Source organism: Muscardinus avellanarius (assembly GCF_963383645.1).
Source record: "Muscardinus avellanarius genome assembly, chromosome: 4".
Taxonomy (NCBI): Eukaryota; Metazoa; Chordata; class Mammalia; order Rodentia; family Gliridae; genus Muscardinus; species Muscardinus avellanarius.
In genome coordinates, this window is record NC_137789.1 from 111,907,739 (window position 1) to 111,934,761 (window position 27,023).

The 27,023-nt window shown below is 40.6% G+C and overlaps 1 protein-coding gene and 1 pseudogene across 2 annotated transcripts in view; both read left to right on the forward strand.

Moving 5' to 3' along the window:
* Positions 1-6,473: 6,473 nt before the first annotated feature.
* LOC308262391 (mitochondrial import inner membrane translocase subunit Tim23-like) lies at positions 6,474-7,026 on the forward strand (annotated as a pseudogene). Its single transcript has one exon. The product of its transcript is annotated as a mitochondrial import inner membrane translocase subunit Tim23-like (transcript).
* A 10,971-nt stretch (positions 7,027-17,997) lies between these two features.
* REEP3 (receptor accessory protein 3) overlaps positions 17,998-27,023 on the forward strand; it is a gene marked incomplete at both ends in the record, with an annotated part of 107,036 nt that continues 98,010 nt past the window's right edge. The window contains one exon of the mRNA XM_080695064.1: positions 17,998-18,029. Coding sequence (XP_080551190.1) covers positions 17,998-18,029 — 32 coding nt within the window. The remainder of the gene's footprint in view (positions 18,030-27,023) is intronic.

Sequence of the window (27,023 nt, forward strand, 5' to 3'; positions counted from 1 at the left end):
AGATAAATGAAGTCAGTTTTCTACTCTAAAGCTATACAAGCTTTCTTTGCAAACTGGGAAGACACCACTGGAAATCACAAACCTACAGAAAAAGCCCTAAGTACCTGGAAGAGTAGGCAAGTAACACACTTAAAAAAAAAAAAATCAGAGGGGCCAGGCATGCTGGCGCAGGCTTATAATCTCAGTACTCGGGAGGCTGAGACAGGAGGATCACACAGGTTCAAAGCCAGCCTCAGCCACATAGTGAGGCTCTCAGCAACTTAATGAGAGCCTGTTTTTAAATAAAGTATAAAATAAGTCTGGGAGTATAGCCTGGAGGTAGAAAAGCCTCTGGGTTCCACTCCCAGTTTCATACACGCACACACACACACAAAAAAAAAAAAAAAAAAAATCAGAAAATTTTCTTTTTATAAATCTAATTCTAAACACAACTTTCAATAATATGGATTCAAAAAGCCAAATTCTCAGAAAATAAGGAAAAGTAATGCATAACCCTTTGTTAAATGTCAAAGCAATCATTCACTATGAGTTGTAATATACAAAGGCACAAGAAAGTTGTTCTTCACCTTGGAGAGATAAATAATTTACTGAGTACAGTGGGCTCAAGGTTCCAAAAGGCTACCTTTCAGACAAGTCCTTGAATTTAGAAATGAAATGACAGTACATAATTTTCCCCTAAAAAATGCAGCAACGCTGGGCAAGGAAGGTAGCAAGCCGGGCCTGGTAGCAAAAGCTTGTAATCCCAGCATCTGGGAGGCTGAGACAGGAGGATCCAGGTTCGCAGAGAGCCTCAGCTATTTAATGAGGCCCTTCACAACTTAGTAAAACCCTGTTTAAAAAATAAAAAGACTATCCGGGCGTGGTGGCCCATGCTTGTAATCCCCACACTTTGGAAGCAGAGACAGGAGGATCAAGCAGGTTTGAAGCCAGCCTTCTCTGGCTTAAGAGACCCTAATTTCAAATAAAAAGTATAAAATAGTCTGGGAGTATAGCCCAGAGGTAGAAGGATTTCCAGAAACCCCAGTACCACCAAAAAAACAAACAAATAAATAAAAATAAATAAAAAGACTAAAAAATAGGGCTGGGTGTGTAGCTTGGAGGTAGAATGCCCATAGGTTCCATCCCCAGTACTGAAAAAAAAAAAACAAAAAACAAAAAAAAGCAGCAAAGTAGCTTTAGAAGAGTGAAGCATTTGTTGGAAAGACCACAAATATATTATGTACATGATATCATGATAAATACCCAAGTATCATGGGTAAATGAATAAATACTCTGGTATCATAATAAATACCCAGATGTCAGAGTGCTGGATTATACAGTTGTTTTATTTTTTAGTTTTTTGAGGAGCCTCCATACTGTTTCCTATAACAACTGCACCATTTTATAATCCCATCATCAGTATACAAGGGTCCAATTTCTCCACATCATCACCAAAATCCTAGTTAAAATAATGCTTTTTTTTCCCCCCCTTGAGGTGCTAGGGATTGAATCCAGGGACACTTTACCTCCAAGCTACACCTCCAGCCTTATTTTATTCATTATTTAGAAACAGGGTCTCATTAAGTTGCAGAGTGTTTCACTTAAAAAACTGAGGCTGGCTGCAAACCCACGATCCTTCTGTTTCAGCCTCTTAAGTACTGGGATTACAAGCATGTACTCAGCTGCATTTTTCAAATAATGCCCCCCACATATAGGACATTAGAATTAAAATAAGCCAGGCATGATGGCACACCCTTGTACTGGGGAAGTACTTGGAAGGCTGACACAGAAGAATGCAGGCTCAAGGCCAGTCTTAGCAGCCTAGAAAGATTCTCAGACAACCTAGCAAGGCCCTGTTTTCACATGAAAAATAAAAAATAAAAAGGGCTAGGGGTACAACTCAGAGGTAGAATGTCCCTAGGTTTAATCCCCAGTACCACACAGAGACACAAAAAGAATTAAAACACATATGAACTGTTACATTTATATAAGGTAGATTTTATAATTTCCATTTTACAGGTAAGGATACAAGTTCAAGAATCCCAGTCATTATAAGGTAAGGTTGGAATTTGAACCCAGATCTCCAGCTCCTGAAACTTACTCAGGGCACAAGAATGCCCTATATATTACTAACTCATTTCAGTGCCATTTTATTGGATATTGTAATTATTATATCGGGTTTATACTATTTTAGTTATAAAAGGTGCTGCAGAAGACCAAAGAAGTAATTCACTGCAAAAGACTGAACAAAGGTACTGATGTTAACTGTGTTTTTATTTTAAAGTTAAAAATTCTATTACTAACTGCATCACACTTTTTCAGCCCTTTCTCCCAATACTTACTTATAAATGGCACTAAATCTAAGGCCTTATACAAGTTTTAAAAGCACTTTATTAAGAATGGTGTTACGGTTTTGAAGCTGATGTTACGGTTTGAGAATATGTTACAGTTTTGGGAAAAGTGTCCCTGAGGACTTCCTGTTAGGGTTCCAGACACAATTTCCCTCAAACACAAAAAAACACAAAAACAGAAAAACCACGGGTTCTTGTCCTGAGCTAAAGATAAATATACATTAGCCCGGACTCTTGCTGAAGATTTAAAGAAGTGTATTAAAAAGATAGAAATACAGAAGATAGTTACAGCCCCATGACATGGGAGAGGGGGTTTCGAGTGAATGCCCCACCAAAATATAACACGTGGACGAGACCTTTTATACCCATGACCTCCATCTTGTTTACGTAATTTTGACGTAGTAAATGTCCCTGTAAGGTTCCTCCCCTTACCATGTAAGGTACCTCCCCAAAGTGTCTTTCACAAAGGTCAATCCCCTCCTCCATCCTAGCTAGATTATTATGTAGATCTCTCTTTAGAAAGAGGAAGTCCTAGCTCCCCTCTCCTATGGACTTGCTAATTACTTTTAGCTAAGTCAATCTAAGTTCCAATAGCTGTTTGCTTCCTGACTGAAACCAAGACCAAGTCTTCCTTTCCCCAGGTCTGCCATTTTGACACACTTATTTTTTAAATATATCTATTAATAATCAGAGCTTTCTCAAATCTTCCCAAGCCATTCCCAACACTGGTACAAATAGTACCATTGTTTCTGTCAGATGATTTGTTAATTCTCCACCAAATTCATTATCTGAGAACAAACTGTAGTGGTATTAAGAGGGAAAGACAAGGGAAGGGAAGGAGAGGAAAGGGTTTACTTTGGTATTTAAAATATAGTCAAGTTGATCTTTTTCTGATATTAGAAAATAATTTCTAAGAAATACATTCTTCTTCCTGTGTTAAAATAGCATGCCAATGGCCGGGCGTGGTGGCGCACGCTTGTAATCCCCGCACTTGGGAGGCAGAGACAGGAGGATCGCGCAGGTTCGAAGCCAGCCGCGTGCGCTGGCTTAGGAGACCCTGTTTCCAAATAAAAATATAAAATAGGTCTGGGAGTGTAGCCCGCAGGTAGAAGGGCTTCCAGGAACCCCAGTACCACCAAAAAAAAAAAAATAGCATGCCAATGGCTGGCTAACAAGGCAATGTATTTTATTCATTTACATATAATCATTTTGATATTGATTCTAATTGTGAAATGTGCTATAATAAAATGAAATACACAAGAGATACTTAAGGCCTGAATCACTTTTATAAATTTTGTTAGTGTGCAGATTTCATCCCATCCTACTCTGGTGGCCATGTAAGGCAATCGATCCCTCACATCAGCAACAGCTCAGTATTGCACGTCAGTAACCCACTTAATACTGAAGTTGAAACCTGCTTCTTCTCACCCTGTTCTCAGTGAAAGCAAAACAGCTATTTTTTATAGAAGATGGAAGCTTTAAAACCCTTCCATCTTGAGGTGGGGATGTAGTTAAGTGGTAGAGCTTTTGCCTAGCATACAGGATCCCCAGATCCCTAGCACTGTAAAAACAATAAAACCCTGCCAGCTCTTCAAATGGAAATTCACCCACAACTACCAACAGAATACATTCTTTGCCCAATTCTTTTTTAAATTAAAAGCAAGGGAACAACTGGGCATGGTAACACACACTTGTAATCCCAGTACTTGGAACGCTGAGACAGGAGGATGCCTTAGCAAAGAGTGTGACTCTCAACCCTGTTTAAAAAAAAATTAAAAAGGCTAGGAGTGTAGCTTATGTCCCTAGGTTCAAACCCCAATACAAACAAACAAAATGAAGGAAAAAATTCTTGGCGATAAAAAAGATTAAGCCTTATATCCCAAATCTATTGGGCAATTTTGAGAACATGAGCTGCAGAGTTCTAAACAGCAACAATAATAGAATATAGATAATAGTTATTGCACATACACTATGTATCAGGCAATATGTCTGGTGGTTAAAGGCATTATTATCTTAAATGACTCTCAAAACAACTCCCTGAAGTAGATAGCATTTTTATACTCATTTGCAGATGCAGAACCAGCCTTAGTGCTAAGTGACCTATACAAAATGACAGCTCCTAAGAGACCAGAAGGGAGAGAGATCTGAAAACAAAGGGGCTGAGAAATTAGGCTCTGGACTTGAAGGCCCCAGGCCATTTTTAATCCTTCAAAATTCTAAATTAGACAACCATTTAACCACAAAATTTCATAACTATAATTATAGGGTTTTGGTTTGATTTTTAGCTTTTAGTTCAACTCAGGACAATTCAATATGGATAGCATATGCTTCTCTATTTACAATCTTTAGTTTAAAATGGGGAGGCACCTATTAATAAGATTTTGAGGAAAGCATTTCTCTATTCAGGGCTGAACCCAGGTATATTCTACCTCTGAGCTACACCCCAGCCCTATTTTGGACTGAGACTCCAACCTGTCTACTTGCTGGTGGGAAAAGCCCGACACATTGGCTGCTAGAAGTGTCCAATGATGACTGCAACTTTCCCTAGGCACAAAGATGTCAAGAATAATTCATAAATTTTTGACTTAAGAAACTGGGGGATATGATTTAATCTGTAAGCGTGTGTGTGTGTGTGTGTGTGTGTGTGTGTGTGTGTGTGTGTGTGTTTTACTGGGGGTGGAAACTAGGGGCCCTCTAGTTTCTGGGCTACACCCAGTCCTATTTTATTTTTTATTTGAAAACAGGGTTTACCTAAGTTGTTGAGAGCCTCATTAAGTTGCTGAGGCTGATTTTGAACCTGTGCTCCTCCTGTCTCAACCTCTCAAGTACTGGGATTACAGGCATGTGCCACCACATCCAGCTGTAATATATACATATACATATACAAATACATATACATATATATATATTTGTGTGTGGGGGGGGGGGTGGTATTGTGAGATGGAATCCAGAAGCATTCTACCTCTGAGCAACACTCCCAGGCCTATTTTTTCTTTTTTTTTTTAATTTTTGAAACAGGGTTTGAGTTGCGAAGGGCCTTCCTTGCTAAGTTTAGCTAAGGCTGCCCACGAATGGTGATCCTCTGGTCTCAGCCTCCTGATTGCTGGGATTACAAGTATATATCACCATGCCCGGCTTTGTAATTTATATTTTAATGAGATGGCAAACACTATGGAAAATATTGGTTTGGAGGGGAAAAAACCAAGAGTAGAGTGAGAAAAGATCTTATGAATCATTTGCTTCATATGAATCATTTGCTCAAACTTGTTAGTGCAACTTGCCAAATATGACAAAGTATCAGTACATTCTGGAAGAGCCACATTCTCACTTTACCAATACCTTTAGCAATGAAGCTGAACTCAAAACACGCTTTAAAGAATATGTGTGGCCGGGTGTGGTGAAATACGCTTGTAATCCCAGCATTTGGGAGGCTCAGACAGGAGAATTACAGTTCACAGACAGCCTCAGCTACTTAGTGAGGCCCTTTGCAACTCAGTGAGACCCTGCTTCAAAATAAAGAATAAAAAATAGCATGGAGGTATAACTTGGAGGTAGAGTGTCCCTGGGTTCCATCCCTAGTATTGCAAAAAAAAAAAAAAAAAAAGTATGCTTTTACTGAAATCAAAATAGTAGCTGGAGACAGGAGGATCACAGTTCAAGGACAGCCTCAGCTACTACTTAGTGTGAGGCCCTTTGCAACTCAGTAAGACCTTGTTTCAAAATAAAGAAAAAAAAATAGGCTGTAGCTCAGAGGTAGAATGCCCCTGGGTTCCATCCCCAGTACCGCAAAAAAAAAAAAAAAAAAAAAAAAAGAAAAAGAAATAGTTATCAAAATAGTAAAAACAAGGTTATCTGTTAATATTATATGTGCTTCTTTAATGCCTCATTAAACACAAGATCTTTTACTGATCTAATAGCCACCATAGTTTCAAAGTACTCCTGGTCATCAGTATTGCTTTTGTAAATTGTTTGTCGATATTTTTTATACATTTTATTCCATTAAGATTTTTTTATATTGAGGGACCCAGAAGGTCAGTGCGTGAAGTAGGCCGTGGAGGCGCAGGTCTCCCCACAGTCCCTAAGAGCAAAGGCTGAGTCTGAGAGCCTGGCCTGACAAGCAAGGACACTTCACTTCACTTCACTATGGAGGGAGGCAGCGGAAGTGGCAACAAGACCACTGGCGGCCTGGCCAGCTTTATGGGGGCTGGCAGCGAGGGCTACTCACACATGGATTTGGCCAGGGTACCGCTAACTGGTACGAACCCTGTTTCCTTATTTAAACATGGATCCATGACATCTTGTGTAGGCTACAGATGAGTTCATTTTGCATACTGGAGCTTATAAGACCTAGGGCCGATTTGAGCTTGCCTTCTTCACCACTGGAGGATGGTGCATGTCAGGGGCTGCATTTGGGGCAGTGAATGGTGTTCGGCAGGACTGAAGGAAACCCAGAACACGGCCGGGTCCAAAATAAAAAATGTACAGATTGTGAATATGGTTAACTGGGCAAGGGGCACTTTGGGCTAATACTTTAGGTTCTCTTGTTTTGCTCTATGGCACATTTGGTGTTATCATTGAGAAAACACCAGGTGCTGAAGGTAATCTCAACACAGTAGCTGCTGGAACCATGACAGACATGTTGTATAAATGTACAGGTGGTCGTCAGGGACAGCCGGAGGTGGTCTGGCAGGAGTAACACTTACCAGCCTCGATGCACTCTATAATAACTTGGAGCACATGAAAGGCTCCTTACTCCAAGACTCTACAGATTCTACGATTCATGGATGGGGGACACTTCAGTGGTTGTCCAGACCAATAAGTCATTCTGGAGTTATTTCTCTCTTCTACCTACAATTAGTTAGAAAAAATGGATTCTGATTTGCTGTGATGAAAACCATGATGGCTCACCTGCCCTTCGCAAATTGAAGCCAAAACTCTCTGGTGGCTCACTGAGTAATATGGTTCTCTCTTAGAGAAGACCTGAACTAAAAAGCTACTTATTCCTAGAATTGAGGTCATGTTTGCTGCTTGTTCCTTTAATGATCTGAAACTGTAATGTTGCCCTGTGTTCTGAATAAAGAGTGAAAATAACCAAAGTCACACACAAAAAGATTTTTTATTTTTGTTAATTTTTTTTGAGATGAAGGTCTTACTATGTTGTCAAAGTAGCTTCAAACTTGAGCTACTGCCTCACCAGATGCATGTCACTACCCCTAGTTTATTTTATTTTTATTTTTTATATTCATTTATTTGTTACAGTACTAGGGATTGAACCCATGGGGAATTCTACCTCTAAACTACATCCCCAACTCTATTTTATTTTTTCTTTTAAAACAGTCTCATTAAGTTGCAAAAGAGTTGCAGAGTCTCACTGAGGTGCTGAGGCTGGTTGTGAACCTGCAACCCTCCTGTCTCAGCCTCCCAAGTACTGGGATTCTAAGTGTGCGCCACTACAAACAGCTATTTACTTTTACAATAATAAAATTTATGTTATGAGAGTAGTTTTAAGAACCCAGCAAAACTGAGCAAGAGGTACAGAAGTACATATATACACTATCTCCACATAGGCACAACCTCCCTCAATATCAACATCTCACAGAAAAGTGGTATATTTATTATCATTGAACCTACGCTGACACATTACTTTCACCCAAAGTCCATAGTTAACATTAGGGTTCACTCTTGTTCTTGTGTATTCTACAAATTTGACATATGTATGATGACATGTTTTAGCCACTGCAGTACTATATTTAATACAGAATTTCACTGACTCAAAAATCTGTTTCCTACTATTCATCCCCTATTCCTCCCAAGCTGTGGCAACTACTAATCTTTTAACTCACCATAGTACTGCCATCTCCAAGATGTTATATAATTGAAATCATACAGTATGCTGCTTTATAGATTGGCTTCTTTATTAGGTATTATGGAGTTAATGTTCTTCTGTATCTTTTCATAACTTGACAGTTCACTTTTTTCTAGCACTGAATGTATTATAATTGATTTATCCATTCACCTACTGAAGGACATCTTGGTGACTTCCAAGTTTGGGCAATTATGAATAAAGCTACTACAAACATTTGTGTGCAAGTTCTCATGTGCACATAAGTTTTCAATTCATTTGGGTAAACACTGAAGAGTGCAATTGCTGGGTTGAATGTTTAAGTGTACAACGTTGTTAGAAAATGCCAAACTGTCTATCAAAGTGTTATGTTATTTTGCATTCTCACTATCAAAGACTCAATTCCTATTGCTCCATGTCCCGGCCAGCATTTGCTGCCTTCAGTGTCTCGATTCTGGCCATCCTAAGAGGCATGGAGTGGAATCTCACTGTTGGTTTAATTTGCGTTTTCCTGAGGGCATACAATGTGAAATATCTTTTCACATGCTTAGTGGCCAACTATATGTCTTCCTTGGTAAAGTGTTTTAAGTTCTTCAGTCTTTTTATTTTCAATACTAGGGATGGAACTCAGGGGTGTTCTACCTCTGAGCTACACCACCCCCAGCGCTATGTTTTCTTCTTCTTCTTTTTTTTTTTTTTTTTTTTTTCCAGTACTGACTGGGGATGGAACCCAGGGGCATTGTACCTCCAAACTACACCCCTAGCCCTATTTTTTTTATTCTTTATTTTGAAACAGGATCTCACTGAGTTGCAAAGGGCCTCACTAAGTAGCTACGGCTGTCTGCGAACCACGATCCTACTGTCTCAGCCTCCTAAATGCTGGGATTACAAATATATGCCACCATGCCTGGCTTCTTCAGTCTATTTTTTAATCAGGCTGTTCATATTCTTACTGCTGAGTTTTTTAAAGAGTTCGTTATATACTCTGAATGGCAGTCCACCAAGATAAATATCTTTTTGTTTTTTATTGCGGTGCTAAGGATTTAATTCAGGCATTCTATCTGAGCTACACCCCCAGCCCTATTTTTTTTTTTTTTTAAATAGGGTGTCACTAAGTTCCAGAGAGCCTCACTAAGTTGTGGAGACTGACCTCAAACCTGCGATCCTCCTGACTTAGCCTCCAAAGCCAAGTACTGCGATTTTAAGCATGTACCACCAGGCCCAGCTAAGACATATATCTTTTGAAAACATTTCTCTCCACGCTGTGGCTTATGTTTATTCTCTTCATAGTATTTTTTACAGAAAATAAAGTTTTAGCCGGGCGTGGTGGTGCACGGAGGCGGAGACAGGAGGATCGCGCAGGTTCGAAGCCAGCTGCACTGGCTTAAGAGACCGTTTCCAAAAATAAAAAGTATAAAATAGGTCTGGGAGTGTAGCCCAGAGATAGAAGGGCTTCCAGGAACCACAGTACCACCAAAAAATAAAAATAATTAAAATAATTAAAAAATAGAAACTTGCACACAATTAAAAAAAAAAGAAAGTTTTAATGAAGTTCAGTTTATCGATTCTTTCATGGTTTGTGTGTCTGGTGTGGTATCTAAAAAATCATCAAAAAACTCAACCATCTAGAATTTCTCCTAAGTTATTTTCTAGGAATTATACAGTTTTGTACTGTTATTAACATTTAAGTCTGTGACCCATTTTGAGTAAACTTTGGTGAAAGGTGTAAGGAAGGTCTGGTTCTAGACTCATTTTCTTTACATTAATGTTAGGTTGTTCCATGGTCATTTTTTTAAAAGACTAGATCTCTCCATTGCATTGCCTTTGCTCCTTTGTCAAAAATTGGTTAATTAAAGCTGGGCGTGGTGGCACACACTTGTAATCCCAGCATTTGGGAGGCTGAGACCAGAGGATCACAGTGAGGCTCTCCTACTCAGTGAGACCCTCTGCAACTTAGTGAGACCCTGTTTCAAATAAAGAATAAAAATAGGGCAGGGGTGTAGCTTGGAGGTCAAATGCCCCTGGGTTCCATCCCCAGACCCACAAAAAAAAAAAAAAAAAAAGAAAAGAAAAGAAAATCGGTTCTTTAAAAGCTGGGTGAGATGGTGCACACTTGTAATCCTAGTACTTGGAGGCTAAAACAGGAGGATTGCAGGTTCAGCCTTGGCAATTTAGTGAGGCCCTCCAAAACTTAGTGAGACCTTATTTCCAAATAAGAAATAAAATCAAGCTGGGAGTGTAGCTCAAAGGTAGAGTGCCTCTGGGTTCAATCCCTAGTGCCACAAACACAAAACAAATCAGTTAACGATATGTGTGGATCTAATTCTGGGCTCTATTCTTTTCACTTATCTGTCTATTCTTTTACTAGAATCACATTATCTTGATTACTATAGTTTCACTGTCATCTGACTCTCCATAAAAATGTCAGAATCAGTTTGCTGATATCTACAAAATAACATATTAAGAGTTTGATTAGAATTGCATTGTGTCTATAGATTGAATTAGTTAGAACAGACATCTTGATATTGAGTCTTCCTATTCACAAACACAAGATATTTACTTATTTACTTCTCCCAATTTTTCTTAACAAAATTTTATAGGTTTCCTCATACAGATCTTATATATATATATATATATATATATATATATATATATATATATATATTGTATATATATATTGTCAGATAATAGCCAAAAATTTTACTTTTAAGTGCCAATGTGTATGGTACTGTTTTTAATTTCATTTTTTTTTCTTTTTTTTTTTTTTTTTTGCAGTACTGGAGATAGAACCCAGGGACATTGTACCCTGGAGCTGAACCCCCAGCCCTATGTTTTATTCTTTATTTTGAAACAGAGTCTCACTAAATTGCAAAGGGCCTTGCTAAGTAGCTGAGGCTGCCTGCAAACCATGATCCTCTGGTCTCTGCCTCCCAAATGCTAGGATTACAAGATTGTGCCACCACGCCCAGCCTGTTTTTAATTTTGAATGCCACATCTTCACTGCTATTATATAGAAAAGCAAATAATTCCATATAAACTTTGGTATGCCAATTTGTCAAAATAGTTTATTAGTTCTGAGAGTATTTTGGGCAAATGTTTTGCATTTTCTAGACAATCATGTCATTTGTGATGGTTTTATAAAAAATCTGTATACTAAACTTTTACACATTTTTTTCTTCTTTCTTTCTTCCTTTTTTTTTTTTTTTTTTGGCACTGGGGATTGAACCCAGAGTCATTCTACCTTTGAGCTAAACCACCAGCCTCATATTGTTTGTTATTTGGAAACAGGGTCTCACTAAGTTGCAGAGGGCCTCAATAACTTGCTGAGGCTAGCTTCAAACCTGCAACCCTCTTGCCTCAGCGTCCCAAGTACTGGGATTGCATGTGTGCGCCACCAAGCCTAGCCACTTTATCATTTTCAAAATCCAGAATAATGTAGAAAAGCATGGTAAGAAGGGATATCTTTGCCTTATTACTAAAACAAAGCAAGAAAGACTGCAGTTTTTCACCATCAATTAGTCTTTTTATTTTTAAATTATTAATTAATTTATTTATTTATTTATTTTGCAGGTCTGGGGATGGAACCCAGGGGCATTTGACCTCCAAGCTACACCTCCTGCCCTGTTTTTTTTTTTTTTAATTTGGTGCTGGGGTTCCTGGAAGCCCTTCTATCTCCAGGCTACACTCCCAGACCTATTTTATTTTTGGAAACAGGGTCTCTTAAGCCAGCTCGGCTGGCCTCAAACCTGCGTGATCCTGGCTAGTCTTTTTTTTATTTTATTTTTTATTTTTTTACAGGTCTGGGGATGGAGCCCAGGGGCATCCGACCTCCAAGCTACACCCTCTGCCCTATTTTTTCTTCTTTAATTTGAAACCGGGTCTCACTGAGTTGCAGAGGGTCTCACTAAGTAGCTGAGGCTGTCCGCGAATCGCAATCCTTTGGTCTCAGCCTCCAGAATGCTGGGATGATTACAAGCGTGCACCACCACACCCAGCCACTTTTCTTTTCTTTTTCTTTTCTTTTCTTTCTTTCTTTCTTTTTTTTTTTTTTTTTTGTGGTACTGGGGTTCCTGGAAGCCCTTCTACCTCCGGGCTACACTCCCAGACCTATTTTTATTTTTTGGAAACAGGGTCTCTTAAACCAGCGCAGCTGGCTTCGAACTTGCATGATCCTCCTGTCTCCGCCTCCCAAGCACGGGGATTACAAGTGTGCGCCATCACGCCCGGCCACTTTTTTTTTTTTTTTAAATGAATGCACTGAATGCTACAAATTTCCTTTTTTTTTAAATCTCAGACTAAATACTAATAATTGGGTTTTTGTCTGGCCTTTACTTTGGAGAAAAAAATATAGAGATTGCCTCTGAAAATAATATTGAAACCAGAAGACTAGCTTTCCACTGTATCCCCTTTAAATTTTACTGGTGTTTTGAACTACTACTTGAAAATATCAATAATTTTTTAAGTTCTGCTCACTGGACATGAATTATCAAATATTTTGGCTTTCTAAAAATTATACCATAACCCCGATTTGTAACTAAATACCTAAAGACCTAAGTCTACTTTTGTTTTAAAATGAGAAACTATGATTTAATCTATTATATCTTAAATGAATAATGAAAGTGCCTCTTGAATTAGTCTCTTCTACTATTTACGATAGTGAAACACAAAATCATTGTTTACCCTAAATGAAATAAAAACCTCTTCTAAGTCCATAATTGTTTAGGTGAAGATACTACCTGAAATTATAAAAACCTCAAGACAATGCCAATTCCTTACTGTGTTTGCTAGTCCCATCAAAGATATACCTTGCTTTCCTCATTGACTGTTAGCTAATAATAATTTTTGTCAATACCTAAAAGTGCATATTTAATTCAGAATCTAATCTATTCTATAGTTTGTTTGTTTATTTATTTATTTGCAGGGCTGGGGATCGAACCCAGAGGCATTTGACCTCCGAGCTCCACTCCCTGCCCTATTTTTTTTATTCTTTATTTTGAAACAGAATCTCACTAAGTTGCAGAGGGCCTCACTAAGTAGCTGGGGCCGTCTGCAAACTGCGATTCTCTGGTCTCAGCCTCCCAAATACTGGGATTACAAGCGTGTGCCACCAAGCCTGGCTTATTCTATAGCATTTTTATATTGACCTCTGTTGTAACCATAACACCATAAGCAGACAGTCTAAAAGAGATATATTCATCTAATGGCAGTTGGGGAAAAAAAAGTTTCTTCTTTTAAGTCAATCTTATTAAGATCCTCTCCCTACCATTATGTGTGTGTGTGTGTGTGTGTGTGTGTGTGTGTGTATGTGTGTGTGGTGGAGGGTACTGGGAAAGAAACCCAGAGACATTCTACCTCCAAGCTAAACCCCTGGCCCGATTTTATTCTTTTGTTTTTAAAGAGTCTAAGTTGCAGAGAGCCTAACTAAGTTGCTGAAGTTGGCCCTGAGCCCGCAATCCTCCTGACTCAGCCTTGCAAGTTCTGGAATTAGAATTGTGAGCCACCATGCCCAGCTTTTAAGTTACTATGAAAGGTAGACTTATTTAAATTTTAGTCTTTATACAAATAAAAAAAAGTTTTTGAGACATTGGAAATACTCTCCCATTAGAAATGAGGTGACCTAGTATTCAGTCTCATTTGCAGGCTCATTAATAATTACAGGATTAGATACTATCTCTCTGTACCCTGTAATTCTGCTCTCGATACTTTGCACTCTTAGGTACTTTCCCACTCTGTTGATTTTAACAATAAATGAACTCCTTTACCATGCAAAAGATGTGCATTCCACATACCTCCTAGGGCAACTAAGTGAAGATGTAGAAGAAAAAGCAATTCTTTTTATTGAATCTATCTATCCTTGAGTTTTAAAGCCCTTCACATTTGGTTATCATAACCATTATCATACCCACCTAACAGGAAATGTACAGTTACTTGCCAAACATCACATTACTGATACTAGAAATAGGTCTCCTGAGAAAATGTCCTCTGCCACAACTATGCTGTCTCCCACTGTGATCAAACTCAGTACCATGAGTTTGTCCTTGCAGAACACAAGGAAGAAGCACTCCATAGCCCAAGATATGAATACCAGTGGTAAAATATATGAACGTGAAACAATCATATTCAGTAGTTTAGAAAAATAATTATCTATTTTCTATATGAAACAATCTCAAGCATGACAAGTAAAACCACACCATAAAAGCTTCTGAGTGGAAGGTATTACACTTCCTTTGCTCCTATTGCCCCTAGAGCTTTACCTCACACAGTGAAGCATTTACCTAATAGCTACCCATTAGCAGGTTTCAACTGTCTGAGGAACAATACTATAAGAGAAATCAGAAAAAACACCACTTAAAGCTGGGTACTTTTCATGAAAGGCTTCCCTCAGATGAAGTTACTCTTACTTTAGGCTTATCAACCTCAATGTGCTCCTCCCTTAAAATACTTCCAAACTTCTGCATTAGCACAATGAAATGAAATAAACTGCAATTTTCCTAGAGACAATTTCAAACAAATCTATCCTAAATAAAATATAAAAGGAAAAAGAACATGGAAATAAGTTCTAATGAGACAGTATATATTCAACTATTTGGCTGGGGCAAAATTAGTAATTAGTAGTTGAACAGGATAGCTCTGAATGCAAAGCTGTTGTGATGCAATGTCACAAAACCATAAACAACTCTAGCTCAAGTTGTAAACAAAACAAACCTTCCTTTATTCAACAATTGCATGTGAAAAGAGACACAGGAAAATTGAGTCTCAGTTAAAACCATGACTTTATGTGTAAAATGGAGATTCTGGGCTCATATAATTCAAATATTATATGAATGTCAAGCAAGATATTCCTAATTCACGAAGGAAATGGGGACACTGTTTATTGAGGACTGTCCCACACATCACAAAAAGTATAGCATGCCACTAAATGCCAGTGGCTAGTGCCCCCAAAAAAGAAATGCTTCCTCATTCCACCCTAGAGGGCAATCCCCATCAGGACCCACTGCCTTAGACACAATTCAGCTATCACAGTATAATGTAAAGAAGCTTGAGAAAAGTGGATCCAAGTTCTAAAGTCTAAAAGGAAAAAATACTGCCTGGCTTTTGGGATTGTCAGGATGACTCAACAACACGTGTACTGCACATGGTAGGTTTTCAACCCATGGCCTACTGAGATGGGACATAGGGGACTAGACTATTTCAGGTAAACAGAATGAAAGCAGCAAAAAGTAACATGAATGTTCAAGAGATAGAAGCTATAATAAGCATACAAAATGAAACAACACATAGCTGCCCACGGACATTTCAGAGAGCAGCCAGCAGTCTATCTACTTCAGCGGCCCCTTGAAGGTATTAAAATATTACAACTCAATGAAGCAATATTTAGAACAATGACCAACAAAGAAAAAAGGAGGGACATACTTTTTTTTTTTTTTTTTTGGTGATGGCACTGAATATTGAACCCAGGAACATTCCACCTTTAAGCTACACCCCTAGCCACTTTATTATTATTATTTATTATTATTTTTTTTTTTTGCGGTAGTGGGGACGGAACACAGGGGCATTCAAACTGCAAGCTAAACACCCAGCCCTATTTTTTATTCTTTATTTTGAAACAAGGTCTTGCTGAGTTTCAAAGGGCCTCACTATAGCTAAGGCTGTATAGGAACTGCGATCCTCCTGTCTCAGCCTCCCAAATCCTGGGATTACAAGCATACACCAGCTTCCCTAACCTTATGTTTTATTTTGAAACAGGATCCCAGTAAATTGCTGAGGCTGTCCTCAAACCTGCAATTCTATCTCAGCTTCCCAAGTACTAGGATTACAGGTGTGTCCCATCACACCTGGCTAGAGACATACATTTTTACAAAACTTCTACTATATGTGGCTGAAATTTTTCAAAGTTTGATATTTAAAAGAGTGAATATATTTTTATTGGGCTTTTATTCCATCCTAAAGCTAGGTACTAGGAAAATACCGAGATTCTAATATACTATCTCTGTCCTCAAACATTTTTCCATTCATTAGATTATACATGGTAATAAGTTGAATATAGGTACAGAAATTTAAATAATAAATTAGGGGGGCCCAGAGAAAATTATTAATAGACATCACGAAGAAAAATCAAGGACATGTTCATGGTACATGGCATAGACTATGATAGGAAAAGAATGGGCAGTAAAGCATTGATGTAAAAATGTAACTCATGCAAAGACATTAAGTATGAAAATACAGTTTGGTTAAAAAAAGAGAAGCATATTAGGGGTTAAGGATGAAGGCCATAAAATTAAGACTGTAAAGATATTTAGAACCTGTTCATAGAGAAATCTGAATGACATTTAAATTTCTGAGTTTTATTGAGCAGTTTCCAGAAAACTTGGGCTTACGTGGCACCTCTGATCCCCAAACAAAGTTGAATAATAGGGAACACTAAAAGATTCAGAACAAATGCAAATTATTGTTAAGATTTATGAAATAAAACACATATTCTTAATATGAGTAAATAAGCAAAAGAAACAAAGTCAAAAGCAGAAGGCAGTTTCTGAGCTCATTTTCTATGTAATCAAAATATTATTGACTCTGGAAACTCAAAAGAATTCGGGATAATCTGTATCTGTTCCTTAATGTATCCCAAGCAAGTCCTTTTTAAACATGCTCTTTACTAATGCCTCACATCACCCCTGAAAGGCATGAGGTAGACTACGGTATTATTAACCTCCTTTTTACTATGGGGAAACTGAGGGACAAGAAGAATAAATTACAGTATGTCACAAAATAAGTCATCATATTTTCTAGTACTATAATTAAAGGCTTCAGGCCCACATTTTATCCTTTATTTTTCCCACCCTATGAATACTAAACCTTTTACTATTGCCTTAACCACATGGAGGGGAAAAAAGGCCTAAACTTTAAGATCAACTTTCCCGATTTGCTACTGTCGTGAAAAACATGAGAAGTGTTTAGATTCGACTCTTGAAATGATGTTATCTGCAAGGACTGGAAGGTACCAGCAACCTCCCCAAGACAGCCAGCCCCTGGTAAACAGCAGGCCGGGCCAGGAATCCTAAATCCAGTTTTTACTTGGAACATCTGGCAGGTCTGGCAGGCCCCGGGAAAACACTAGAGACGAGTGTCTGCAAAACATGCTCTGCAGATGCTCGGATGGAAAGGTGCCCTGAGAGGCCCCGAACAGCGGTATCTCGACACCCACCTCCCTCCGCCTCCCCTGCACTGCACCACGCGGCCCGCGGCGCTCACTGCCGGGCCGTGCAGGGCCCTCCCGCTGTCTCCCTCTCCAGATGCCCTCGGCGCCGGGCCTCAGGTCCACGCGCGGGGCCCCGGGCCGCGGCGCGCACTTTGCAAAACCTCTGCCCTCCAAATCTAGGGCCCGACCCCCGAGACCCCCCCGGACACGGAGTCCCCGCGGAGCCCCGCACAGCTGGCGCGCCATCCGCGCTCCCCGCGGCCGCCCCGACCCGGCGGCCGGCCCCCTCCCCGCAGGTGGGCGGCCCCGGGGGCGCGCGGCGGGGCGGGGGAGGGGCGGCCGCGGCGGGGCGGGGGGGGCCGGGCCGGGGTCCCGCCGCCGCCGCCGCCGCCCGCCGGCCCGCGCCCGCCGCCGCCGCCGCCGCCTATCAGGAGCGCAGGGGCGGGGCCGGCCGGGCGGGGACGCGGCGGCGGGCGGCCCGGCGGGCGGCGGCGGCGGCGGGCGCGCACACACCGGCCCGGCTCCCGAGGCGCCGGCGCGGCCCCGGGGAGCGCGAGGGCGCGAGCGCGCGGCCTGCCGTTGGCGGCCTGGTCCTCGGCCGGCGCCCACCCGCCGGGAGCCGCGGGAAGATGGTGTCCTGGATGATCTCCAGAGCCGTGGTGTAAGTGCGGCGGGCGGGCGGGGGGCGCGGGCGGCCGCGGCCTCTCACCCTGGTCCTCGGCGCGGCGGGTCCCGGCGGCGGCGGCGGCGGCGGCGGCGGCGGCGGCGGCGGGCGCCCTGCTCGGGCTGGCGGCGGCGCGCGCTCCTGCCGCTCCCCGCGCTGCGCGGCACCGCCCTGCGCAGGCTCCGCAGGCTCCCGGGCGGCGGGCGGCCGGGAGGAGGAGGAGGAGGACGGGGAGGAGGAGGAGGAGGACGGAGAGGAGGGGAGCCTTTGTACGCGGCTGCAGCCGAGCGCCGGCTCCCTCGGCAGCGCTCTGCCTTTCGGTCACGTGTGGTAGGAGGAGAGATTTGTCTAAAAACCTGAGGCCGCTCCCCGCTCGGGCGCCCGGGGAAAGGTCCCCGAGGCCCCGGGATTTACGGCTGCCCAGAGGGCCTCCTACGGAAAGGTGACGCCCGCCGGGTCCCCGATTTGGGCCCCGCGATGGAGGGGCTGCAGGTGCCCCTTGCCTTTGTTCAGATTGGGGGCTCATTTCATTGTGCCCTTCCCTGGAAGAGCTATAGGTCCATAAGGAAAAATAAAATTCATTGAGGTGTGAGATTCACCTTGTCAAGGTATTTATTTGTTTGTCTACGGTTTCAACTGACTTGTCTTCCATCATACCCCGTTTCCCACTAAGGGGAAAAGAAAAAAGTCACCAAGTAAACAATGACGTAGATGCGCCAAGGACCCATGGATTCATTATCATCTCTGTAGGAATAATTTTATTTCAGTGCCTTTATGAAATGTTTATACGAGGTAGCAGGCTCTCCTTGTTAGCCTTTTTAATGTTAGGGTGGAAGGGGGATGACCACATTTTTTGTTTTTCACTATGGATGAGAAGCTATTTTTTCCAAATTTCAGTTTTGTTGGAAGCAAATTACTTGGTAGCCCTATTTAACCTGGTTTCCAGTTCATTCAAAATTTACTGAATTAAATGTTTCTAGTTTTAAACCTCAGAGTTTCCTGCGTTCTTCTGAACAAACCAAAACTCTAGAAATAAACGTTTAGCACAGATGCCTTCAGGTTGTTTTTTAGCCTGTTCAAAGACCATCTTTTGAGTTTGTCATTTACAAAATTCAGGCATACCTCTCTTGACCTAGTAAATGCCTTATCAATTATTGAGTGTACACCCATAAAATTAAGTCCCCATTAAAAAGCTGCTTGTTTTTTTTTAATTGTCTAGGTTTCTTTAATCAGTTCTTGTAGTGACAGAAAACTGGAGCACTTTGACCTTTAGTTGGCTTTGCTTAAATCAGATTTTTAGTTTTGATCATTGACTAGTAATGATCCTTTAGTGCTACCTATAATACAAAGGTCAGTAGCACGTGGTTGATTTTAATGGCACTGACAATTCAGATACACAGATATCTACAGTACAGATCAAAATGTCAAGTCTTGAAGAGTTACACCCAGTGTAACATCCAGTGTTGGACAAGGAAGGCATTATGTCTGTTTGGAGAATCATCAAAGAGGGCAAGAGAGATTATATTTGAAACCATAAGGAATAAATCTGGACAGCCAAAGAGGGAAAAGGAAAGGATTTCTGATAAAGCAGAGAGAGCCCAGATTAGTTACAGTGGACCTCGGGGACTGGGGAGAGAGAAAGCTGGGGCCTGTTTTCAAGGAAGAAAAGATAGATTAATGCAACAACAGCATTGTTTTGGAAGATTCTCTGCTGCCGTTGTGAGAGTGGTTGGCTGTAGAGACTGATCACTTAGGAGGCATCCTAATTGGGAGAGATTTAAAACTGCACTGCTAAAGCCTACAGAATTTAAGGTCTGAGGCAAAAGAGAGGCAGTTATATGATGAAGAAGAAAATCATAAGCCCAGTGTGGTGGCGCACGCTTGTAATCCCAGTACTTGTGAGGCTGAGACAGAAGAATCGTGCAGGTTCGAAGCCAGCCTCAGCTACTTAGTGAGGAGGCTCTCAGCAACTTAGTGAAACCTTGTTTCCAAATAAAATATAAAATAGGTCTGGGACTGTGGCCCAGAGGTAGAAGGCCTCTGGATTTCATTCCCAGCACACAGAAAAAGAAAGAAAATCATAGAAATATGTATTTATCAAGTGTCAGGAAATGTATTCCATGAGCTGTTGAGCCATTAGCACATTAGAAAGTTGCTTGCCAGGATGTGAGCGTCCTTATGTTTTTTTTCTTTTTGCTCCTTGGTTTCTCTGTCTTTAAAACTTAAAAGCAATCTCAGGTTCTTCACAAACTTAGGACACCTCTTTCACACCAGAGGATAGAATTTATGTATATTTTTTCTTTTTCTTTTGCGGTACTATGAATGGAAACCAGAGGTATTGTACTTTCCAGCCACACCTCCAGCCCTATTTTTTAGTCTTTTTATTTTTGAAGCAGGGTCTCACTGAATTGCAAAAGGCCTTGCTAAGCAACTGAGACTGTCTGCCAACGGAGATCCTCTGGTCTCCGCCTCCCCAGTGCAGGGATTACGAGAGTGCACTGCGCCACCACACCTGGCTTTAAATTTTTTCTAACTTACTGAAGCAACTGGCTCATCCTAAGCAAGATAAGACACTGCTCTCAACATGAACGTCAGGTCTGGTGACAAGAACAAGGGAAACAGGGAACTTCCATAATTGGAACTCGCAGAATGCATGAGTACTTTCTCTCTAGACCTTACAGTGTACCACGAGGCCCCAGAGCAATGGCTTTGGAATCAGACTTGGAATCACCAACATACTAAGCCCATCTGAGCTTTCAGTCTTCTCATCTTAAAATTATTATAATAAAATCAGCTTATATTAATTTCACAGGCAAGATTGACAGGTTAGCAGTTCTAAGGGATCACAGTCTGAAATTACCAAATGATATTGCATTCATATATGATACCCATACCTCAGATTTTTAAAAATGACTCACAAATTAAGGGAAATTATATTTTTTCTCACTTTTAAAATTTTACTTATATGAGATAGCATGTAATTAAGATCGGGAATAAAACCAGATTGCCTGTATTTAAATACCAGCTTTGCTATTTATTAACCATAACCTACCCATAAAATTAAGTCAATACTTATATGTAATGCTCATAGCCCAGCATTTGGCACATAGAAGGTATGTAGTAAGTACTAGCAGTTAATCAGAAGAAAATAGAATATACTCCTCTAAAATCCCAGCATATTGAATGTTTAAACTATATTCAGTTTTTATTTTTCTTCTAGTTTCTGTTTAGGTGACATTTATAAGTACAATGAAAGTTTAATGCTACTCATGTTGCAAACACCATCTTCCATGTTGCTTCAAAATCTTGTCTGTATCTTCTGTTCAACTAAGCTAATCTTCATAATTTTCATAGCTTTTTGTTTTTAAATTTGCATTTAGATGATTTCTACTATTTATCATAAGTATTGCTAAATGTAATTATGATTCTAAAATAGGCATAATTTACACATACTTTTTTTTTTGCAGTACTTGGGATTGAACCCAGGGGCATTCTACCTCTGAGCTATACCCCCAGACCTAGTTCTTATTTTTATTCTTTATTTTGAAACAGGGTCTCACTAAGTTTGGGGGAGCCTCACTAAGTAGCTGAGGCTGACAGCAAACCTGTGATCCTCCTATCCCATCCTCCTAAGTACTGGGATTACAAGCGGCTTTTACATATACCTTTTTTTTTTGGGGGGGGGTACTAGGAATGGAATCCAGGGGCTTTCTTCCTCCCAGAGTTATATTTAATATTTTATTTGGAAAAGGGTCTCACTAAGTTGTTGAGAGCCTCGCTAAGTAGCTAAGACTGGCTTCAAACTTGCATGATCCTCCTGTTTCAGCTTCCTAAGTACTGGGATTACAAGCATGCGCCACCACGCCCAGCTCTTTACATTTAAATCTTTTTTTAGGTTAAATATTCAGGAGGAAGCCAGGTGTGATAGCCTGTGATACCAGTTTGAGAGGCTGAGGCCAGGAGGATTGCAGGTTCAAAACCAACCTCTTGCAATTTAGCAAGACTCTCAGCAACCAAGCAAGACCTGTTTTGAAACAAAAAATAAAATAGGGCTGGGGGTATAGTTCAGAGGTACAATGCCCCTGGGTTTGATCCCAGTACCACAAAAGTAAATAAATAAACAAGAAGAATATGTCTGAGCCATATTCATAAATGGGTATAAAGTATCAAAAAAAAATTTTTTTTTTCAGTGCTAGGGATGGAACCCAGGGACATTCTACCTCCAAGCTACACTCCCAGCCCTATTTTTTTATTATTATTTTTTTTTTTACTCTTTACTTTGAAACAGGGTCTCACTAAGTTGGGGCGGGCCTCAGTAAGTAGCTGAGGCTGTCCTGGACCCAAGATCCTCCTGTCTCAGCCTCCCAAGTACTGGGATTATAAGCATGTGCCACCACGCCTGGCTCTAAAATTTGTTTTCAAAAAGGATATTAAAATACCAGCCGGGTGTGGTGGCACACGTTTGTAATCCCCGCGCTTGGGAGGCTGAGACAGAAGGATCACGCGGGTTCAAAGTTAGCCTTGCTGGCTTAAGAGACCCTGTTTCCAAATAAAAATATAAAATAGGTCTGGGAGTGTAGTCCAGAGGTAGAAGGGCTTCCAGGAACCCCAGTACCACCAAATAATAAATAAATAAATAAATAAATAAATAAATAAATAAATAAATAAATAAATAAAAAATAAAATAATAATAGGTCTGGGAGTGTAGCCCGGAGGTAGAAGGCCCCTGGGTTTTATACCCAGGACCACCCAAAAAATTGCCATGAGCAACATAAGAGAATTTTCTTATCACACATAGCCAGAATTGGGATGTTAACTATTGTAGTTTGGGGGTGGGGAGAGTGGTAGTACTGGGGATTGAACCTAGCGTTGTCTTATTTACCTGCGAGCTATACCCCCATTTCTTTTGTAATTTTTATTTTGAAACAGTCTTCCTAAGTTACCATGCACTGGCCTTAAGCTTGAGATCCTTCTTTCTCAGCCTCCCAAGAACTGGGATTACTGGCATGTACCACTATGCCTGGCTTCTGTAGTTTCTTAATACATATAACATCTATTTTTATTTTGTTTTTTATCAGCAAGATTGAATATTTGAGCCAGGTGTGGTGGCACACACTTGTAATCCCAGCATTGGGGGGCTGAGATCGGAGGATCACGGTTCAGGGACAGCCTCAGCTACTTAGTGAGGCCCTCCACAACTTAGTGAGGCCCTGTTTCAAAATAAAGAATAAAAAAAAATAAGAGGGCAGGGGGTGTAGCTCGGAGGTTGAATGCCCCTGGGTTTCATCCCCAGACCTGCAAAAAAAAATTGAATATTTGTCTTAATATTTGTTTATTAATTATATCTCTTACTGGGCACATAGTCTATATATACTTTGCCAACTTATATCATGGTTACTGAATAGTTTACTTATTTCTTCTGAGCTCCTTACATAAAAGGAATTAACCTTATGTCATATTTTATATAAATATGTTTCTAATCTAATTTGCCTTTTTTAGATAGTTTTTTTGTTGTATACAGAGTTTTTAGTTTAATAATGGTTCAACTTGTTTCATTTTTACCTTGTGATTTCTTGATTACTTCTGATATAAAATAAATTACTCCAGAGATCTGAGAAGTACATTCTCATGTAGAACTGAATTAATGTAGAAACTTCACTTGCTTTCAATTCTATATACCTGTACTTCCCTTTTTACATTAATAGCACATTTTTTATTTCCATTTTACTATAATTTTATTATCTCACAGTACTAGTGAAAAACACAATCTAACTTTTCTTTATCAGTTCTTTTTTATTATATTTGTTAAACATGTCTTTGGAGACTGAATTATATACCCTAAAAATCATACTCCAATAACGCCCCCTTTATTTCCAGCATCATCTATCTGTTTTTCCTTCTCTGGTAGATCTTTCTTATGAGCTTGCTAATGTGCTGTGTTTTTGTTTTTGTTTTTGTTTTGCGGGTCTGTAGATAGAACCCAGAGGCATTTGACTTCTGAGCTATACCCCCTGCCCTATTTTTTATTCTTTATTTTTTATTTTATTTTATTTTTCGGGTCTGGGAATGGAATCCAGAGGCATTTGACCTCCAAGCTACACCCCCTGCCCTATTTCTTATTCTTTATTTTGAAACAGGGTCTCACTGAGTTGCGAAGGGCCTCACTAAATAGCTGAGGCTGTCCGCAAACCGCGATCCTCCAGTCTCAGCCTCCCAAATGCTGGGATTACAAGCGTGCGCCACCACGCCCAGTTTTTTATTCTTTATTTTGAAACAGGGTCTCACTGAGTTCAGAGGGCCTCACTAAGTAGCTGAGGCTGTCCACGAACCTCCATCCTCTGGTCTCAGCCTCCTGAATGCTGGGATTACAAACATGGACCACCATGCCCGGATAACATGCTGTTATTTCTTGCATCTTAAAAAACACAAACAAGCCAGGCCTAGTGGCTCACACCTCTAATTCTGGTCTTGAGAAGTTGAGACAGAAGGATCTTAGGTTAAAGGCTAGCTTCAGCCACTTAGTGAAATCACGTTTAAACTAAAAGATAAACATGGGCTAGAAGTATAGCTCAGAGGTAGAATGCATCGATCCCCAGTACCACAAAATACATGCACACACACACACACCCCAAACTGTCTTTTAACTTTCTATACCTTTCACCTTGTCACTTTATTTTTCTTTCTTTCATGCAGAATTTCACCAAAAAAAAAAAAAAAAAATAGTATTGGCCATAATCCCAATACTTGTGAGGCTAAAACAGGAGGATCTTGGGATCAAGGTTATTTATTGTGCCATAAGTTTTTGAGATCCTGTTTCAAAATTTAAAACAATAAAGTAAAAAGCCTGGAATTGCAGCTCAGTGTTAGAATGTCTGTGAATTCTTTCCCCAGTACCACCACCACTACCCCCCACCCCAAAAAAAAGCCTGTATATACTTGTATACACTGTCTCCCTTTCTCTCCTTTGGATGCTCTGGAACCCACATCACTAGGTTTTGCCTCCTTCCACTCCACTGCATTTACCCCTCCTGTCTCACAGGTGATCTCCACTTGACCCTATTGTGTGTTCCTTATCTCACAAGCAGCTTTTGATACAGGTGCATGTGCACGCGCTCTCAAGCACGCCCTCCCTCTTTTCCTCTCTCCCCCTCTCTCCTTGAAGTGCTTTTTGTTTTTAAATTTGCATGTAGGTGATTTCTAACATTTCATTATTGTAAGTAATGGCACAATGTAATTGTTCTAAAATGGACACCATTTAGATGGTTTCCAAGAAACCTGGCTTTTTTGGATTTCTTGGTAACTTGTTGACCAGTCCCTTCTCAGTCTCCCTTCCACATTCTTCCACATTCCCTGACTTTTTAAAGTTGGTATGTTCAAGCCGGGCATGGTGGCACACGCTTGTAATCCCTGCACTTGGGAGGCTGAGACAGCAGGTTCGAAGCCAGCCTCAGCTACTTAGTGAAGTTCTCAGCAATTTAGTGAGACCCTTTTTCCAAATAAAATATAAAATGGGTCTGGGAGTATAGCCCGGAAGTAGAAAGCCTCTGGATTCCACCCCCAGTACCACAAAAATAATAATAACAATAATAATAACAAATAAAGTTGGTATGTTCAAGGGCTCAGACCTTAGGCTTTTTTTTCCTCTTTTCCATCTAAACATCTTTGAGGATTAATTTATATCTCCAACCCAGACCTTTTTTTTTGAGGGTCTGGGGATGCAACCCAGGGGCATTTGACCTCCAAGCTACACCCCCTGCCCTATTTTTTATTCTTTATTTTGAAACAGGGTCTCACTAAGTTGCAGAGGGCCTCACTAAGTAGCTAAGGCTGTCCGGGATCCTCTACCTCCCAAATGCTGGAATTACAAGCCTGCGCTACTACGCCCGGCTCAACCCAAAACTTTTTGCTGAAGTCCATGAGCATCTTTTCAGCTGCCATTTTCATTCCATTTGCAAGCATCTGAGAGTCATCTTGAACTTCAAATTCTAAAACTGAGCTACTGAATTTCCAATATTACTCGTTGAGCATCCTTCTCTAATTCTGTCAATGATGTTCTGTCCTTCCAGCAGCTCAGGCTAAAACCTTAGCATATCTTCCCTGATGCCTTTCTTTCATTGCTGACATTGACTCCTACAGCAGATCATGTTGACTCAACCTCAGAGTAAATCTATTGCTGAGCATGGTGATATACATGTGTAATCCTAGTACTTACAAGACTAAGACAGGAAGATCACAGGTTCGAGGACATCCTCAGCAAGTAGTGAGACTCATGAACCTAGTGAGACCCTAAAAAGTAGGGCTAGGGAGGGGTGTAGAGGTAGAATGTCTCTGGGTTCAATCCCCAGTACCAACAACAATAACAAAAAGAACAGTTTTCACTATCTTTAGATAAGCATTAATCTAAGCCAACATATCTTTAATGTATTGTTATGCCAGGTATGGTGGCGCATACTTGTAATCCCAATTCTTGGGAGGGTAAGCCTGGAGGAGCTCAGATTTGAAGATAGCTTCAGCAAAGAGTGAGACTCTTGGCAACCTAGCAAGACCCTGTTTCAAAATAAAAACAAAAAATAGAGCTTGGGGTGAAGCCCAGAGGTAGAATGCCTCTGAGTTCAATCCCTAGTACCACAAAAAAGAAAGAAGTGTACTGTTACAATCCTGTAGCATCCTGCTTTAACTCTAGTCCCCTTTTAGTTTATTTTCTGTTGTCGGTTGCTTGACTTAGGGATTGATCCCAGGGGCATCCTCCAAACTAAATTAACTCCAAACTAAACCCCCAAACCTTTTTATTTTTTATTTTGAGACAGGATTTCACCAAGTCACTGAGGGTTTGACTAAATTGCTGAGGCTGGTCTCGAACCTGAAATCCTTCTGTCTCAACCTCCCAAGATTGGGCATTACGGGTGTGTCCCACCACACCAGACTTCAGTTTATTCTTAACACAACTCAGTAAAGCAAAGCCCTTAACATGGTCTACAAGGCATGACCTGG